Genomic DNA, 13,092 nt, shown 5'->3' with positions numbered 1-13,092 from the left:
GGGTACGCTGCAGAAGTTTGTGGACGACCTCTTTGAGACGATTTTCAGCACGGCACATCGAGGGAGTGCGCTGCCGCTTGCCATCAAATACATGTTCGACTTCCTGGACGAGCAGGCGGACAAGCACCAGATCCATGACCCACACGTCCGGCACACCTGGAAAAGCAACTGGTGAGTGATCGGGGGCGGTCAGGAGCCAGGTGCCTGGTGACCAATGGCCAGGCGTTGCCAGGTGGCCAAAGCTGGGCATTGCCAGGCCGAAGGCTCAAGGAGAGATACAGCACAGAAAGACCTCTGTGCAAACTAGCTATTGTTCTAAACTTCTCACTCTAAGAGGTGCAAAGCTTGCTGGAGTGAAAACTATGGAGTGGAAACAACATTGAAGATTTCTGGCTGAGACCCTGATGAAGGGTCTTGTCCAGAAACGTTGACTGTTTATTCCTGACCTGCTGAGTTCCTCCAGCATTTTGTGTGTCTTGCTCAGGATATCCAGCATCTTCAGAATCCCTTGTGTTTAGGATTCTCCACTGCTCCAGTCACCAGGACTTAGGTGCCACTTGTGACTTGGTTGCATAATGATATTCATAATGTTTTGAAAAATAAGACCATAAGACCCTAAGATATAGGAGCAGAATTAGGTTATTTGGCCCATCGAGTCTGCTCTGCCACTTCTTCATGGCTGATCACTTTTTCATCTCCTGCCTTCCCCTTCATGCCTTGACTGGTCAAGAATCCATCAACTGCCTGTGGCATCAAATTCCACAGATTCACCACTCACTGGCTAAAGAAATTCCTCCTCATCTCCATTCTAAAAGGACATGCCTCTATTCTGAGGCTGTGTGCTCTGGACTTAGACTCTCCCACAATAGGAAGCATCCTCTCCGCATCCACCCTATCAAGGCCTTTCACCATTCGATAAGTTTCAATTAGATCATCCTCTGATTGTTCTGGGAACCTGAGGATGATGTAGATCTGGGAGCTCTGAGACTGATGGAGAGTTTGTGGTCTTGATGGTTAGATATTTGGTTGGAGAAGAATGAGAATTTATAGGGTGCCTGTAGATTCTGAAAGATCTCTTGAGATATAGTGATCTTGTACTACAACGGTGGAGAGGATAATAGATTTTGGCTTCGTGCTCTGTACCGAAAAACAGAGGATGGAAATGAATGAATCTTTCAATGTGATGTAGGGTGGAACAGCATGTGAACCATAGGAGGAGAATGGTGGCAGGTGACCAACTTTTAAACTAATGATGCTTTGTGAATCCTTGTGTTCTTAAACTGGAATCTCGTTGTGGTGGTAGTTGGGGAGTTAATTGTGATTCTTTGGCTGGTTCAGAAACCTGACTTGCAATTTATTCATGTGGCCCAGTGGCATCGTTTTGGTGAAATTAAGGTCAAACTTCATCTAAGTGCCCCAGGATACTTCCCAATGGAATATCAGAAGCAAAGGCTAATGCATGCACTGGTACAAGTATGGTCGTTTTGTAAGTGAGTCTGTAATTGAGAAGCGTTGACTAACAGTCCCAGTAAAGGCTTATTCCTGTGCTGCACATTTTGTGTGGTTTACCTAAAACAAGCCAATTGAAAATGTAAAGCCCTTTACCTTTTACACCTATCACCTCCCACCCCCCCCCACTGTCCCACTAACCTACCTTCCCCCTCGCTTGGTTTCACCTATCACCTTCTAGCTTGTCCTCTTTCCCTTCCCTCCAACTTCCTATTCTGACTTCTTCCCCCTTCCTTTCCAGTCCTAATGAAGGGTCTTGGCCTGAAACATTGACTCTTTATTGCTTTCCATAGTTGCTGCCTGACCTGCTGAGTTTCTCCAGCATTTTGTGTGTGTTTCTCTGGATTTCCAGATCTGCAGAAACTCTTTCTTGTGTTTGTGTAATGTGAGTGAGGATTACAAGACTTGTACATCTCCTCCCCTCACTTCTAATGCAGGGAATGCTGTTCATGTTTAATTTTCAAACGGCTCTCACATTGTTTAATGGCAACGACAGAGCTCATTCCAAAATATGCCTCAGTGTCGCGTTTTCCTTAATGCTTCACACCCCTCATTGATTAAGCTGCAGGAAGATTAAGTACTCATTTAAAAGTAATAAAAATAAAGCAGATGCTTACTTTCCACAAGGCATAATGTTCTTAATTGTGTGGATGTTGCTTCATTCATCACCGAACTGAGCGGGCTTGAGCAGTCACAAAAAGCAATCCACAGCTACCATGGCAACGGGTGGATGGGGCGAGTTCGATAATCTTTATAAAATCTCCTGTGTCTTAATGCATCAGCCCCTACCACCAGGGATGGTAGTAGAGACTGATACTTTAGAACATTCAAGAGACTGTTAGGCATGTAGATGTTAGAAAAAGTGAGGGTTATGGACCATGTAGAAGGGAGGAGTTAGATTAATCATGGAGTAGGTTTATATTGATTGTGTGCCAAAGAGCCTGTGCTATCCTCTGTTCTAAGTTGTATGGTCTGTGTTCTAGTACTTGGAATGCTGCCGGTATTGTGATGCAAGATCTAGACCTGGAAATATTGATTCTAAGTAAAGAATGTTCTCCTTCAGAAAATGATCGATTTCCATCTCAGCAAGGATAATCTGGTGCTTAGTGCTTGGTCATCAATGTCGATATAAAGCATTTAAGAGGAAGTTAAGTAAAAAGAGAACAGCGCTTCAACGCCGGTACTTATTCCCCACACATTCCCCCTCCCATTCTTCCTCATCTGACCACAACAAATCCAATTATTCCTTCAGCCTTGTGGGTTCCCCTTTTCTCTTCAGCACATTGGTGCTGTTGACCTCAGCTGCCACCTACCACTACAAAGATCATAAATATTGTCCTAAATTCCCTTTAGTCATTGCAAGCGACTGCTGTAGATTTGTTAGCCCTAATTCTGATATTGCCCAAGGGTTATGGCTTGTTTGGGTTTATTTTGCTTGAAGCTGAGGAGCAAACCTGATTGAGGTGCACAATATTAAAAGAGGTGTTGGATCTGTTGATTGTGAACCAGAGGTTCTTCAGAAGGCAAGAATGAGGCATACAACTTGGTGGACACACCTTCTTTATTAGATGTTACAACAACAGATTCAGATTCATTATAGTTATCACATGTGCATCCAAACATACAGTGAAATGCGCCGTATGCATTAACAACCAACCCAACCTAAGAATGTGCTGGGGGCAGCCCGCAAGTGTCACCAGCATTCCAGCGCCAACATAGAGCGTCCACAGTGCTCAGGCAAAAGGACACAGAGCACAACAAAGCAGCACACAACAAGGAACAAAACAATGACAAAAAAAAGCCCCATTCCTCCCTCCCACCTACCTACCCATACACATACACAAGTCAGACCAGAGAGCTAAGGCACATTCCATTGACAAGAGGTGACCTATGTAACAGGTTTAGTGGCTTGACACAGGCTGCAGAGAAACTTTAGAGAAGTATAGAATCAAATCTACTATAGTTACTGAAAAGTCACTTACACACATGCAAGTGATAATATAAAAATTATAACCAAGCCTAGGAAAGTCAAACTACATAATTTAACTTTCCTATGCTTGCTTATCATTTTTAATCTACGCCCTAATCCAAGAGGGGCATGGATTGAGATAGTAACAAACTTTTCCCCTTGGGAGGAGTGTCTGAAATGAGAGAGCATGGGTTTAAATGTGCAGTAAGAGGTTTAGAAGAGAAGGTGTGATGGGAATATGGAACAGAGAGCCAGGTACTCCCACAACATTTAAGATGTATCGAGACAAGCATATAAATCAAAATCAGAGTCAGGTTTAATAGGACTGGCATATGTCGCGAAATTTGTTAACTTTGCGGCAGCTGTACAGTGCAATACATGATAAATATAGAAAAAACTGAATATCAGTAGTATTTATGTGTATATTAATTTGTTAAATTAAGACAATAAGTGCAAAAACAGCAATTTTAGAAAAAGTAGTAAGGTAGAGTTCATTGCTTCAGTGTCCATTCAGAAATCAGATGACAGAGGGGAAGAAGCTGTTCCTGAATCCCCGAGTGTGAGCCTTCAGGCTTCTGTACGTCCTTCCTGATGGTAACGATGAGAAGAGGGCATGTCCTGGGTGGTGGGATCCTTGATGATGGAAGGCACTTTTCTGAGGAATCACTTCTTGAAGATGTCTTGAATACTGTGGAAGCTAGTACCCATGATAGAGCTGACTAATTTTACAACTCTCTGCAGCTTACTTTAATCCTGTGTAGCAGCCCCCCATCCCCACATACCAGGCAGTTTTGCAACTAGTCAGAATGCCCCATGGTACATCTGCAGAAGTTTTTGAGTGTTTTAGGTGACAAGCCAAAAACTGCTGATGAAATATAGGCGCTGTCTTGCCTTCTTTATAGCTGCATTGATATGCTGGGATCAGGTTAAATCTTCAGAGCTATTGACACCCAAGAACTTGAAATTGCACACTCTCTCCACTTCTGATCCTTCTATGAGGATTGGTTTGTGTTTCCTCATCTTTCTGAAGTCCACAATCAACTTGTAGGTCTTACAGCTTGTTGAGTCATCAGGTCATTAACGGCTTCATACCAAGTTATGGTAAATGGGGTTATTACTGAGCAGACCCAATGGGCTGAAACTATTACCATGATGCATGATTCTATGTCTGTAACACAGAATGGGTCCAGGAAAGGGGAGGGGGAAAGAGCAGGCTGGTGTAGAGTAGACACTTGGCAGGGAGTGACGTGAGAAAGTAAAGGGCAGAGGAGAAAGAGCGGGGGCCAGGCAGCGCTTCAAAGCAGCTGATTGAGAGTATGTTTAATTAAAATGCCCACCATAGGCTGAGGTTCACAATTAATTGATTGGAGCCGAGATTCATCTCTGAACTAATTTGATCTGACCATGCAGCAATCATTTCATTTGTTCCAGTGTACCTGCTGTTATTACACAGCTATGATGCAATCAGGTCCAGATTAGCTGTAGAGTCCGTATAAAAATCATGCTAATTGGCTTCAAATCTAGAAATGTTAACTTCTGTAAACAAAGAGCCAGGTGAAAATATTGAACACAGCTGATGTCAGCCTCATCAGTTTGAGCTGGTTAGGAAAAAGAGGGATAGATTCACAATCCAGTGGGAGAGGAGTGGCAACACACATCAAAGTTGCTGGTGAACGCAGCAGGCCAGGCAGCATCTCTAAGAAGAGGTGCAGTCAACGTTTCAGGCCGAGACCCTTCGTCAGGACTAACTGAAGGAAGAGTGAGTAAGGGATTTGAAAGTAGGAGGGGGAGGGGGAGATCCAAAATGATAGGAGAAGACAGGAGGGGGAGGGATGGAGCCAAGAGCTGGACAGGTGATTGGCAAAAGGTATACGAGAGGATCATGGGACAGGAGGTCCAGGAAGAAAGACAAGGGGGGGGGGAATCCCAGAGGATGGGCAAGAGGTATATTCAGAGGGACAGAGGGAGAAAAAGGAGAGTGAGAGAAAGAATGTGTGCATAAAAATAAGTAACAGATGGGGTACGAGGGGGAGGTGGGGCCTAGCGGAAGTTAGAGAAGTCGATGTTCATGCCATCAGGTTGGAGGCTACCCAGACGGACTATAAGGTGTTGTTCCTCCAACCTGAGTGTGGCTTCATCTTTACAGTAGAGGAGGCCATGGATAGACATGTCAGAATGGGAATGGGATGTGGAATTAAAATGTGTGGCCACTGGGAGATCCTGCTTTCTCTGGCAGACAGAGCGTAGATGTTCAGCAAAGCGGTCTCCCAGCCTGCGTCGGGTCTCGCCAATATATAAAAGGCCACATCGGGAGCACCAGACGCAGTATATCACCCCAGTCGACTCACAGGTGAAGTGTTGCCTCACCTGGAAGGACTGTTTGGGGCCCTGAATGGTGGTAAGGGAGGAAGTGTAAAGGCATGTGTAGCACTTGTTCCGCTTACACGGATAAGTGCCAGGAGGGAGATCAGTGGGGAGGGATGGGGGGGACGAATGGACAAGGGAGTTGTGTAGGGAGTGATCCCTGCGGAATGCAGAGGGGGGGGAGGGAAAGATGTGCTTAGTGGTGGGATCCCGTTGGAGGTGGCGGAAGTTACGGAGAATAATATGTTGGATCCGGAGGCTGGTGGGGTGGTAGGTGAGGACCAGGGGAACCCTATTCCTAGTGGGGTGGCGGGAGGATGGAGTGAGAGCAGATGTACGTGAAATGGGGGAGATGCGTTTAAGAGCAGAGTTGATAGTGGAGGAAGGGAAGCCCCTTTCTTTAAAAAATGAAGATATCTCCCTCGTCGTAGAATGAAAAGCCTCATCCTGAGAGCAGATGCGGCAGAGACGGAGGAATTGCGAGAAGGGGATGGCGTTTTTGCAAGAGACGGGGTGAGAAGAGGAATAGTCCAGATAGCTGTGAGAGTCAGTAGGCTTATAGTAGATATCAGTGGATAAGCTGTCTCCAGAGACAGAGACAGAAAGATCTAGAAAGGGGAGGGAGGTGTCGGAAATGGACCAGGTAAACTTGAGGGCAGGGTGAAAGTTGGAGGCAAAGTTAGTAAAGTCAACGAGTTCTGCATGCGTGCAGGAAGCAGCGCCAATGCAGTCGTCGATGTAGCGAAAGAAAAGTGGGGGACAGATACCAGAATAGGCACGGAACATAGATTGTTCCACAAACCCAACAAAAAGGCAGGCATAGCTAGGACCCATACGGGTGCCCATAGCTACACCTTTAGTTTGGAGGAAGTGGGAGGAGCCAAAGGAGAAATTATTAAGAGTAAAGACTAATTCCGCTAGACGGAGCAGAGTGGTGGTAGAGGGGAACTGATTAGGTCTGGAATCCAAAAAGAAGCGTAGAGCTTTGAGACCTTCCTGATGGGGGATGGAAGTATATAAGGACTGGACATCCATGGTGAAAATAAAGCGGTGAGGGCCAGGGAACTTAAAATCATCGAAAAGTTTAAGGGCGTGAGAAGTGTCACGAACATAGGTCGGAAAGGATTGAACAAGGGGTGATAAAACAGTGTCGAGGTATGCAGAAATGAGTTCGGTGGGGCAGGAGCAAGCTGAGACAATAGGTCGGCCAGGACAGGCAGGTTTGTGGATCTTGGGTAGGAGGTAGAAACGGGAAGTGCGGAGTGTGGGAACTATAAGGTTGGTAGCAGTGGATGGGAGATCCCCTGAGTGGATAAAGTCGGTGATGGTGTGGGAGACAATGGCCTGGTGCACCTTAGTGGGGTCACGATCGAGGGGTAAATAAGAGGAGGTATCCGTGAGGAGTTGTCGCTGTGCCTCGGCAAGGTAGAGGTCAGTACGCCAGACTACAACAGCACCCCCCTTATCGGCGGGTTTAATAATAAGGTTAGGATTAGTGCGGAGGGAGTGGAGAGCAGAGCGTTCGGAAGGAGTGAGGTTGGAATGGGGACAAGGTGCGGTGAAGTCGAGACGGTTGATGTCCCGTCGGCAATTAGCAATAAAGAGATCCAGAGCAGGCAGAAGACCAGAGCGGGGTGTCCATGAAGAAGAGGAGGGTTGAAGACGGGAGAAGGGGTCATCGGTGGGGGTGGAAGAGTCCTTGCCGAAGAAGTAGGCTCGGAGACGGAGACGGCGGAAGAGAAGTTCCGCATCGTGGCGAACACGGAACTCGCTGAGGTGTGGGCGAAGGGGGACAAAGGTGAGGCCCTTACTGAGGACCGAGCGTTCTGCCTCCGGCAGTTGAAGGTCGGAGGGGATGGTAAAGATCCGGCACGGATGAGAGCTGGGATCAGAGGGGGGAGGGGGGAGGCTGGGGGTGTCAATGGAGAGGGGAGGGTTGGGGTGAGAGGAAGATGGAGTGGCTTGCTATTCTGAAGGGTGAGGTTCAAATGGTCAAGGAACCTCTTCATAAGCGCAAGGGATCCTGCAGATGCTGGAAATCCAGAGTAACACACACAAACTCAGCAGGCCAGGCAGCAGCTATGTAAAGGAATAAAGAAACATAGAAAACCTGCAGCACAATACAGGCCCTTCGGCCCACAGTGCCGAACATGTACTTACTTTAGAAATTACCTATGGTTACCCATAGCCCTCTATTTTTCTAAGCTCCATGTACCTATCCAAGAGTCTCTTAAAAGACCCTATCGTATCCACCTCCACCACCGTCACCGGCAGCCCATTCCATGTACTTACCACTCTCTGTGTGGAAAAACTTACCCCTGAAAGCTGTCTCCTATCAAACTCTTCCTGCTGGTCTAACTCACTGATGTCCACATGCGTGCGCAGTCGTCGTTCAATCAAGAGTCGACGTTTGGGCCTGATGAAGGGTCTTGGCCCAAAATGTCTGTTCCTTTCCATAGGTGCTACCTGACCTGCTGAGGAATCTCTACATCCTGGTCTACTTTGTGACTTCTGCAAATCAGAGCAAGGGCTGCCATTTCTGATGGAGCACATTCCAGGAGGTTCCATAACAACCTCGTTCTTCCATCACCCTGTCTCCACATTCTCTCCTTTAGTTAATTAACTGAACTGCCTGACTACATCAGGCAGCAAGCAGAAAGGCTTCCAGTTTGATTTGTCTTGTCTCCATCATATTGCACTCTATAATGATTGAATCAAAGTGTTTTAAGATTCTTTTAAACTAACTTCTTGTTAATTAGCATTTCTTGCCCTACTTTGCCTGCTGCAGCATCCTAGAAATTTTTATTAAACTCCAAGACATTCTGGAGCAGGCTGAGAGGATTTGGCAGCACCTTGTAGAGCTAGCATCCCTGGGTTGATATATTCCTGGAGATATCTTTGCATGACTTGTTATCCTCAGTTGCTGGTCCCCTCTTGCCATTAGTCATCCCACACATTGGTCACCTTCCAGCGCTTTTAACTTCCAATGCCATTTGTAAAGTTCATGACTAGACCAGATAAAGTTTATTCTTTATCTGGTCTAGTTTTTCTGGCATAAGGAACAAACTAAGAAAATACAACAAATGTACTGGACAAAGTTTCAGGAGCCTGAAGGCGCACACTCAACAATTCAAGAGCAGTTTCTTCCACTCTGCCCTCAGATTTCTGAATGAACATTGAACCCATCAACACCACCTCACTACATTTTTTTTTCTTTTTGCACTACTTATTTAATTTAACTTTAAATATGTATATATATTTACCCTAATTTACAGGTTTTATTATTACGTATTGCAATGTACTGATGCCATATAACAACAAATTCTGTGACATATACCAGTGATATTACACCTGAGTCTGATTTCTGAATTCTTCCAGCATTTTGTTTGTGAGGTGTCTGGGACAGGAATCTTTCTCTGGAGAGTCTCTTGAGTGAGTACCAAGGTGACTTAAGGATCTGCTGTCCTTCACCATGTCTCTTTTTTATTCCTTACTAGCCTACCCTTGAGGTTTTGGGTGAACGTGATCAAGAACCCCCAGTTTGTCTTCGACATCCACAAGAGCAGCATCACGGACGCCTGCCTTTCGGTCGTCGCTCAGACATTCATGGACTCCTGTTCGACTTCAGAGCACAGACTGGGCAAGGACTCCCCATCCAACAAGCTGCTGTACGCCAAGGACATCCCCAACTACAAGAGTTGGGTGGAAAGGTCAGAAATGAACTTCCATATTTTGAAAGGTCTAGATAGAGTGGACGTGGAGAGGATATTTCCTATAGTGGGGAGTCTAGGAACAGAGGGCACAGCTCAGAATAGAGGGGCGTCCCTCTATAGCACAGAGATGAAGAGGAATTTCTTTAGCTAGAGTGTGGTGAATCATTGGCACAGACAGCTGTGGAGGCCTAGTTTAAAGCGGAGGTTGACAGGTCAGAGGTTATGGGAAGAAGGAGCTGAGATGGATCATACATCAGCCATGATGGAATGGTGGAGCAGACTCATTGGGCTGAATGGCCTAATTCTGCTCCTAGGCCTTCTGGTCTAATGAGCTTCTGCAGTGGCTCAGTGCATTCCTGATGACTACCAGATTATAAGCATCTTGCCCAAATGCTGCTGCTATATGTCGTTCTCTTAGTTCCTCTGTAACCCATGCCCATGCTTAATGAGAAAAATCTTTTACACCCTGGTGAAACATTCAGTCAATCTGGCACTGTATGCACTTAGCCAATACTCTTTTCTCTAATTTCTTCAAGGAAAAGTACAAAAAATTATCTTTATCCTGCCTCACTTTCTTTTATTTCCTGGGATTATTTTCTTATTTATTCATTTAGAGATACAGCGTGGAACAGGCCCTTCCGGCTCAATGGGCATCGCACTTCTTTAGTCACAGGACAATTTACAATGAGCAATTAAGCTACTAACCCACACGTCTTTGGCTCGTTTCCCGCTGCTGCCATCAGGTGAATGGTACAAGGCCGTCAGGACTTGCACCACCAGGTTCAAGAGCAGTTACTACCCCTCAACCATCAGGCTCTATACACTCATCTATTGAGGTGTTCCCGCAGCAAGTCTAAGAATCTCACTTTAAGGACTCTTTATCTTGTTATTTCATGCTCTCATTATTTACTGCTCTTTACTTACATTTGCATTTGTACATTTTCGTGTCTTCTATGCTCTACACGATCTTTCATTGATCCCGTTTACAGTTACTGCTCTATAGATTTGCTGCGTATGCCCGCAGAAAAAGAATCTCAGGGTTGTATGTGGTGACATATATGTACTCTAATAATAAAATTTACTTTGAAATGTTGAACTTTGAACTCCGAATATGTGGAGAAAACTGGAGCATCGAGAGGAGCATACAGTCTTCTTACAGTGAGTGTTGGAATTGAGCTCCAAGATCCAAGCTGTAATAGTGCGTGCTAACTACTACTAGGATGCAGTGTGTAGATTTTCATGTTAGAAGGCTCCAGTTCACCCTGGTGGATTGGCAGCCTCACTGGACTGCTAGTGAAATGTGGGGAGAGAGCAATAGATGGACAATGGGGAGGGCAGAAAATGGCACCAGGCAGGAGGTGACATTCAGTCAAAGTAATATGTGCTGGCATACCAGTACCAGGTGTCCGATGTCTGGGTCTTCAACAAGAGCCTGCCAGTTTGTCAGGACACCCTAGAGTGTCGGAAGGAAGATGGAGGTGAGCAGATGGTTTTTGTCTGATTTGACATTTCTGCCTCTCCTGCTGATAATATTGGTACTGGAATGTTGTTATAAAGAAATAATGAGATTGTCAGGGGAGTAACTGCCTCTTGGGAATAGTTTCTTTATTATTTCATATTTAATGTATTTCAGACATCCACAAGCAGTATATTATTATGGATATTTCTATTTTTCTGCCTAGAAACAAAAATAAACTGAAATTATTCACTGTTTAATAGGAAATATCCAGTATGCACAGTATAGAATGTTCAATATGACATAAAAGTTTCTTTGTATTTACAGTACATTTTATTGAGTTGTGCATTTTATTTAGAGATACGGCGAGGAACTGGTCCTTCTGGCCCCTGAACCGCTCTGCCCAGCAATCCATCAACTTAAACCCAGCCTAATTGCAAGACAATTTACAATGACCAATTAACCTACTAACCCTTTGGACTGTACGTGGAGATTCGGAGCTCCCGGAGGAAACCCGTGTGCACACGGGAAGGGTGTACAAACTTTCTTACAGATGATGCCAGAATTGAATTGCGAACACTGACACTCCAAGCTGAAGTAGCATCATGCTAACCACTCTGTTACTGTGGCATCCCAACAGTATGGTAACATAGGGGTTAGCACAGCACTTTACAGTGCAGGTGACCCGGGTTCAATTCCTGCCACTGCTTGTAAGAAGTCTGTACGTTCTCCCCGTGACTGCTTGGGTTTCCTTCAGGTGCTCTGGTTTCCTCCCACAGTCCAAAGACGTACTGGTTGGCAGGTTAATTGGTCACTGGGCTAGGATTAAATCAGAGGACTGCTGGGTGGTGTGGCTCAAAGGGCCGGAAGGATCTACTCCACACCATATCTCAGTAAAATAAATAAGTAAATAAATTGTATGAAGGGCCATTTGGCCTCTGGGGTCAATGTTATATTAATACCCTGCTCCAGTCTCTCTTTCCTTCTAAATCTATATGCTATTTGTCAATTCATGTATGTGGGCATTGCTGACAATTATTTTTCATCCCTAGATAGCCACAGGGTGAGGGGAGGGGGATTTGGGGGTCAATGTTCTTGTTACATTTCATGCAGGGGAAAAAGGTTTTGGGGTCCAGTGTTCTTGTTGCATTTTGTGAGGGGGAGAGGGGTTTGGGGGAGGCTTGATGATTATGTTCTTATTCTGTTTTTTTGTGGGATGGGTAGGTTTCTCTTTGAATCTGACTCACAAAGTTTGCTTTGTTTCGTGGCTATCTGGAGAAGGAGAATGAGCCTTTGGACCATTAGAGAATTTTCTACAGGTGTCTCTATATATATTTATATATGTGTGTGTTGTTGTTGTTTGTCCATCGTACGTCGATGAGGACCTCGACACCATTATTGATGGTGTCGAGACTAATGCGTGACACACACACACACACACACACACACACACATGTATATACACATATATGTATATGTAGACAAAAGAACACTCCAAGCAACTCCACAAAAAGGTTATTGAAAACAACAGGTCACGAGATGGATATAAGAAAATTTCCAAGTCACCGAATATCCCTTGGAGTACAGTTAAGTCAATTATCATGAAATGGAAAGATTATGGACTCAGCTGTAAATCTGTCTAGAGCAGGCTGTCCTCATAAACTGAGTGACCGTGGAAGGAGGGGACTAGTGAGAGAGGCCATCAAGAGACCTATTAAAACTCTGGAGGAGTTACAAGCTTCAGTGGCTAAGATGGGAGAGACTGCACATACGACAACTGCTGCCCAGGTGCTTCACCTGTCACAGCTTTATGGGAGAGCGGCAAAGAGAAAGTTACTGTTGAAAAAATCTCACATGAAGTCTCAGCTAGAGTTCACCAGAAGGCACGTGTGAGATTCTGAAGTCAACTGGAAGAAGATTCTATGGTCTGATGAAACCAAAATTGAGCTTTTTGGCCATCAGATTAAACACTATGTTTGGCATAAGCCAAGCACCACATAACATCAAAAATGCACATCCCTGCCGTAAAGCATGATGGTGGCTGCATCATGCTGTGGGGATGCTTCACTGTAGCAGGCCTT

The 13,092-nt window shown here is 45.2% G+C and overlaps 1 protein-coding gene across 5 annotated transcripts in view; it reads left to right on the top strand.

Annotated features, from left to right (window-relative positions):
• plxna4 (plexin A4) overlaps positions 1-13,092 on the top strand; it is an 811,940-nt gene that overhangs the window by 783,176 nt on the left and 15,672 nt on the right. For all 5 annotated transcript variants that reach the window (XM_072241488.1, XM_072241485.1, XM_072241487.1 and 2 more), the window contains exons 29-30: positions 2-171; positions 9,340-9,552. In XM_072241488.1, the coding sequence (XP_072097589.1) occupies positions 2-171; positions 9,340-9,552 (383 nt within the window). The remainder of the gene's footprint in view (position 1; positions 172-9,339; positions 9,553-13,092) is intronic.

This window comes from Mobula birostris, chromosome 23, assembly GCF_030028105.1.
Source record: "Mobula birostris isolate sMobBir1 chromosome 23, sMobBir1.hap1, whole genome shotgun sequence".
NCBI lineage: Eukaryota > Metazoa > Chordata > Chondrichthyes > Myliobatiformes > Myliobatidae > Mobula > Mobula birostris.
The sequence above is the reverse complement of the archived record's forward strand: the minus strand, read 5'-3'. Positions and strand labels throughout refer to the sequence as shown.